The following is a 6,494-nucleotide window of genomic DNA, read 5'->3' as shown; positions in this document are numbered from 1 at the left end:
AGATCTAGGGCTCCTCTCTCTTTTCCCTCAAAGGATCGATTCGATTTGAGCGAGGGAATTGGAACTATTTGAGCTTTTGAGCTTTGGGCAACAATGGAGAAGCTTGGGATTAGGCTCAGCTTGGAAGAAGACACCCACGAAGAAGAAGGGTGGGGCCTATTTAAAGGTCCGCCCAGAAATCTGCCCGTTGGAGCTGAAGTGCACTGCCCGGAATTCACCCGGAACCTCCGGACGGTACACTGTAGCGAGGCTCCACGTGGGCTCCGGACGAGGCCTGTCCAGCCCGGATTCCGGATGGCTTCCGGAGAAGCCTCCGGGTGCGTCCAGAAGCTACTGGACCCATCTGGAGGTACGCCCGAAGGGCCATCCGGATTCCGGCCAGCACAGATCCCATCCGGAGGACGCCCTGACCCTCCCGAAGGCTTCCAGCCTTCACAGAAATAGCACAAAGGATACATTTCAATAAGAATTATGTTTGTAGGGCTAAGTATATGGATTAGGGATGTGTAAAGGAGACGTAAATCCAATTGAAGTTCATCACATGATCCCCCTTAATAGTACGGCTTTCCGATGACTCAAAGAAGGTAAAATAACACAAATTTAAATGTACCGCCTTTTCGTCCTTTATCCTTGTAGCCAATACACCACATATGCTTTCATGATTTTGTCAACTTAAAACCTGATCACTCACTTAGCACACATGGTTAAATACCTACACATGATGTCATTTACACCAAAACCCACTTAGGGGATAAGATGTCCTTTCACATAGTATTTGCCGGTGTGCGGAGAGAAAAAAACACTTGATTGAGATAATAAATCAAGTACGTAATTACGGTTTAATTCTTATAATACAGTTTTACCAAAGCATGCTCAAGGAACCACTACCGAGAAAACCTATTTCGATGAGTGCCGATGGCTTTACCATAGGTTTGAAAAAAACACTTCTTTTTTTACGCAAAAATAGTAGGGAAGGTCCCTACTGCGTCATTTTTCATTTATAGAGGAGATAATTACAGGGTGGTTTTTTACAGTGAAAAGAGAAAAGAAATTACAAGGTATCTAACAAGCACTCATTCCTTCTTTTAAGACTAGGCTTAGCTCTCAGAGAAAAAACACTTGGCAAAGAAAAGCACACATCAAAAAATACAAAATACACTCATCGAAGAACAGCGGTACCATCATCGAGATAAGGCTACTCATAGTGGGAGTAAGTTAGGTACTAACATAAGATACTAACTAAGCATTTTAATGACATGGCATGGTATTGAATGAATTAAGAGATGGAGGTGGTAACTTTTTTGAAGGTAATGGAGGTGGTAACTAAATATGTTATCATAACATCACACAAAACAAGAAAGATGAGTTTACAACCTAATCAATGACATAATACATGACACTACATACATGTTACTACCCACTATGCAGTGGTAAATTAGACTAATAACAGACTAATAGGTTTTCCCGGCGGCTCATTGTGATGGTGAAGTACATAAGTACGGTTGAGCGATATATTGATTGAGATAATAAATAGCGCACGCACGTTCCCTACGGTTTTATTGGTATGTATAACCGACTAATGGTCGCGGACTCGTGTTAGCATGCAAGCCATCTAGTAGCTTCTATTTTCCTGCGGTTCTGATATCGATCCACAATACAGTAGGATTACATTATTGTAAGAAGGCACGAGATGTATACACGGACAATTATGTCTGTGCCTGCCATTACCAAAGTGCGAAATTCGGACGCTGACATAATTAAAGTATTGCGAACAGACCACCAATCCACCCGACGCCTCCTCATCCTCAGCCCCGTCTGCTTCCCTTCCCCTGCCCCATCCGCCCGACGCCTCCTCGTTCCCCCTCCTACCCGGTAGTGAACGGGCTCGCCCAGAACCCCAGAAGGATCAGCTCGCCGCCGACAACATTGGGGGATGATGAGATGAATTATCGCTTGCTTGCTTTGCGTGGCTATGCAGGTTGTGCGTTGCAGGGAAGGACTACCCGTGATCTATATTGATGATGATCAGATGGTTCTTCTATTCTAATTTTCGATTTGTGGTCTCAATTGATTCAATGTGACCGTTTCTTCTTCAACTACCAAATTAATGTGTGATCAAAGCAGAGGGTGGCGGTCAACACAAAGATCATTAATTTACGGATTCGCATGCAAAGAGTTATTTTGTCTAGAAAAGCGAAAGCAACTACTCGAACCAAACAAGGGGCCAGCAGCAAAAGATCATTAATAATCGATCAATTTGCATATAAAGAGTTATTTGGTCTAGAATAGCAAAATCAACTACTCCAACTAAACACGCTTCCTGCTTTTTGTACAGCAGAAAAAGCAAATCATCTTTTTCCAGCAGCAAAAGATCATCAATTTACGATCAATTCGCATATAAACAGTTATTTGGTCTAGAAAAGCAAAAGCAACTATTCCAACCAAACACGCTTCCTGATTTTTCATAATAGAAACAACAAAGCAGCTCTTTCACAACATAAAAAGCAAATCATCTTTTTCCGGAAGCAAAGTAGAACCAAACGCAGCCTAAATTACAGTTGCTGATGATACGGGCGCCTTACGTCCACGCCAGCGTGCCCGATGTCCGCACGTTGGCCTTTCTCCTCCGTGTTCGCTACCATCAGCCATTACGGATTCATTGAAGGATGTGGCGCCTCCATGATACCCGCAATCGATTTTGGATCTGGGGAGCAAGGTAGGGTTCATGGCGGATTTGAAAGTGAGAGTGAGAAGTGGGCAATCAAATCGGGGACATGAGGGGTATTTGTATAGACTATAGGGTTAAAGGGTCCGTGAGCTGACGTGGAGAGAAACGGGTTGGGTCGTCTGAGGTGCCGCCTGACTGGTGGGAGTCAGGAACGCCATCAAATGGCCTAATCTGGCTGATTTGGTTTTTCCAAGACTACCTTACCAAAAAATGTGGTTCGGTAAGATTGTTCGCAGTAACTGTGGCCCGTTGAAAGCCTAACCCCAAAATAGTGTGCTTTTGTGAAATTTAACTGAATACGAGCACACAATTTTTCAAAAAAAGAAGATATAATTGAAGTACAGGCAAATTTAAGAGCCTGATGAACAAGAGCTAACTGAATACGAGTATTATATCTTTCAGAAAGAAGACATGCAATTGAAGTACAGGCAACAAATTAGTAGCCTCGTAGCCAATTGGAGGACGACAGAATGGCTGAATTCCTCACATTATACAACTGATGAATCCGTTACTTTGATCAGGCTGAAACAGAGTACCCCCCACATATCACATCGTGTAGCCAGAGCACAGCAGCAAGTGTCCTATAGCTAGAGCCTGGCGTTGCTGCCTCCAATATCGAGCACGAAACGGTAGCGGACGTCGTTCCTTGCGAGGCGCGCCAGGGCGTCGTTGATCCTGTCCGTGAAGACGAGCTCGATGTCGCAGGTGATGCCGTGCTCGCCGCAGAGGTCCATCATCTCCTGCGTCTCCTTCATCCCCCCCGTCATGCTCCCGCTCACCGTCCTCTTCCCGAATATCAGCGGGAACGAAGGGAGCTCCACGGGTTTGTCCGGCGCCGCCACCAGCACCAGCTTCCCGTTCACCTTGAGCAGCTCCAGGATCGGCCCCAGCGAGTGCGACGCCGACACCGTGTCGATCACATAATCCAGGCTCCTCGCCATAGCCTAAAAACAACAAATTAAGCTCAGAATTAAGATCTTGTTGGTTAATTTTGGCTGCGTTGACTGACAGTTGACCCGTGATTACTACTAGTCAAAATTACCTGCATCTGCTTCTGGTCGGTGCTGAGGACGAAGTCGTCGGCCATGAGGTTCTCTCTGGCCTCGCGTTCTTTCGCAGGGGACGTGCTGATGACGGTGACACGGAGCCCAAACGCCTTCCCGAACTTCACCGCGACATGGCCGAGCCCGCCGAGGCCGACAACCCCGAGCCTCCTTCCAGCACCCCTCTGGTCCAGCATCCCGTGCTGTTTCATGGGGCTGTACACAGTGATCCCGGCGCAGAGCAACGGGGCGGCGGCGTCCAGGGGGAGGCTATCGGGGATCCTGACGAGGAACCGCTTGTTGGCCACGAACATGCCGGAGTATCCGCCGTAGGTGACGCTGCCGTCCCAGAAGACGCCGTTGTAGGTGAGCGTGACCTTGTCGCAGTAGTTCTCCTCGGACCGGGCGCAGTGCTCGCAGTCGAGGCAGGAGCCCGAGATGCAGCCGACGCCGACGCGGTCGCCGGCCTTGAAGGTTGACACGTTGGTGCCGACCTTGGTGACGACGCCCGTGATCTCGTGGCCTGGCACCACGGGGTACATGGTGATGCCCCAGTCGTTGTTGACGAAGTGCAGGTCCGTGTGGCACATCCCGCAGTACTCAACCTTGATCGTCACGTCGTCCACGCCGTTCTCACGGCGCTTGAAGATGAACGGCGCCACCTTGCCGGATTCGTCCGTGGCCGCCCACCCGCTCACCGTCTGCGTGTGGTTCGGGGTCACCTCCATTGCCAGAAAAAGATCTCTTTTTCTCACTCTGCTCCAGTTGCGTGAGGGAGAAGATTAGTGCTGTTTGGCTGTTTTGTGAGTTGGGATGTGATTGTAGCGTCTCCAGTCCATGGCTACTTATACAGAGCTTTAGTTTAGACGCGGTTGGTCAGTTGGGTCGTTTCGTAAACAAGTAAGCCTATGGTTCACTAATTTATGGAAGTGGTTGCACTTGACCTGCTATGACTAAATTTTGTTTAATGTGTCCGGCGTCAAATAGTATAATTAAACGCTTGGTCATATTGATGGTCTTCACTGGTCACAAGCTTGATAAACTATTTTGGTTGATACTTAAGATACTTCGTCGTTCGGTAAAGATTTTGAATGTTTGAAGAAAATTTGTTTCCAGTATTATGTAGTGTTCTGTAGTACCTACCAACTTTTTTGTGCAATTATACATTTATATCCGACGCAATTAGGTATGAAGTTCAGTACATAAGCAAAGGAATTTCCATGTGATTCACACGAACCTAGTTCTTCAAAATGCCAAGTAATAGGTTAGTCCTTGCCATTATATTCTCATAGTGATGGGATAGTTTTTTTTTTCAAAAAAGAGGTTGAAACCCCGATCTTTGCATAAAAATGATGCACACAACCAATTAGTGGCATAAATAAGTCTTGCAGCGTCAGATACATGTATGTATTGATCCGTCTGTCCCCACATTCCAATCAACCTTGGCCGCTGTTCGTATGTACAATACTGTATACAATGATAGTGTTTCTCAATTCTCATAGTATCAGATTCCAATGTTTTGGTGCTGCTACTTGTCTGAAGGTCACCCAAAACTAGCTACTCCCCCGTTTTTATATGATTCTAGTTCAAATTAAAATTTAGAATTTGAATTTTTTTTTTTGCCGTGAAAGTCAGGAGCTCTGTTCAAATGATTTGGACAGATTATACACCAATAAGGAGTTAACAAATATGCATGAAACATGGATAGGGTTTAAAACAAAAGATTGAGCGGCTTTTGTAACATAGAGCAATATTTAACTTGTATGCCATGATTATACACAATATAATTTCTTCTCTGGTCCTAATGGACAGAGAGCAAGTTTAAATAATTTTATAGTAAACTAACATGCTAAAAACTATTTTGAAACAATTCATTTGAAATTTAAACCATAAACCACCATTCTGTAAATAGCTACTGTCTAAGTTATTCAAAACTGAAAATAAACAGTGCCAAAATATTCTACACGTTGCGACGATTCCAGAAAGGTGCGGAACACAAATTTTGGACAAACGGTTTAAAAGATATAAAGGTTTGAAGTTGTAGGGTCTTTTCTGCAAAAGTGCATTATCCACTTCGGCCGAAAATAAAATAAAACAAAAACTCGCCACGTGGCGAAACCTGACTGGCCCGGTTCTAGGGTTCCGGCCGGCGGACGAGCTCGCCGGCGGCGGCGCGGGCGGGCGGTGCGCGCGGGGCGGGGCGGCGCGGGCGGGCGGGGCAGCGCGGCGCGGCGGGCGGCGGTCGGAGCGGGCAGAGGCGGCACGGGCGAGCGGCGCGGCGGAGGGCGCGGGCAGGTGGCCGGAGGTGGGGGACTCGGGCGGCGGCCGGTGCCGGGGAAGATGGCCGGTGCGGGCGGCCGGAGGCGGCGGCCAAACGCAAAGGTGAGCGCGTCACGGCGTTCGGAACGGGGAGAGGAGAGAGGCTAGGGGAGGGGCGCGGGGAGAACCTCACCGGAACGGCGGAGAAACGCGAAGGACGGCGGTGGCAGCAACGAACTCCGGCGAGCAATTACTTTCTAACCGGTGCGAAATTGGACGTGGGGTTTGGGGGAAGTGGAGGATAAAAGCGAGGCCTTCGGGGTGACGCGAAGGATTTGGAGAAAACGGCCCGAGCGCGGAGAAATCGGAGGTGGAGTCGTGGGCAGTTCGCGGGCGTGCGTGGCCGGATTTTTCGGACGAAGGTTGAAGATGACGCGTGGGTCCCACCGGTCAGGGAGAGCGGG

At 47.8% G+C, this 6,494-nt stretch overlaps 1 protein-coding gene across 1 annotated transcript; it reads right to left on the bottom strand.

Annotated features, from left to right (window-relative positions):
• Positions 1–3,096: 3,096 nt before the first annotated feature.
• Positions 3,097–4,650, bottom strand: LOC100839979 (probable cinnamyl alcohol dehydrogenase 6). The gene is made up of 2 exons (XM_003581501.4): positions 3,771–4,650; positions 3,097–3,672 (listed from the first exon to the last, which is right to left on the bottom strand). Exons 1-2 carry the CDS (start codon positions 4,497–4,499, stop codon positions 3,316–3,318), a joined length of 1,086 nt encoding a protein of 361 aa, XP_003581549.1. The 5' UTR covers positions 4,500–4,650; the 3' UTR covers positions 3,097–3,315.
• Between the last annotated feature and the right edge of the window lie 1,844 nt (positions 4,651–6,494).

Source organism: Brachypodium distachyon, chromosome 5 (genome assembly GCF_000005505.3).
Source record: "Brachypodium distachyon strain Bd21 chromosome 5, Brachypodium_distachyon_v3.0, whole genome shotgun sequence".
Lineage (NCBI taxonomy): Eukaryota > Viridiplantae > Streptophyta > Magnoliopsida > Poales > Poaceae > Brachypodium > Brachypodium distachyon.
The sequence above is the reverse complement of the archived record's forward strand: the minus strand, read 5'-3'. Positions and strand labels throughout refer to the sequence as shown.

Coding starts and splice junctions, on each gene's coding strand:
- LOC100839979 (XM_003581501.4), bottom strand. CDS start 4,499: ATGGAGGTGACCCCGAACCACACGCAGACGGTGAGCGGGTGGGCGGCC. Junction 3,673..3,770: donor CCGACCAGAAGCAGATGCAG/GTAATTTTGACT, acceptor TGTTGTTTTTAG/GCTATGGCGAGGAGCCTGGA.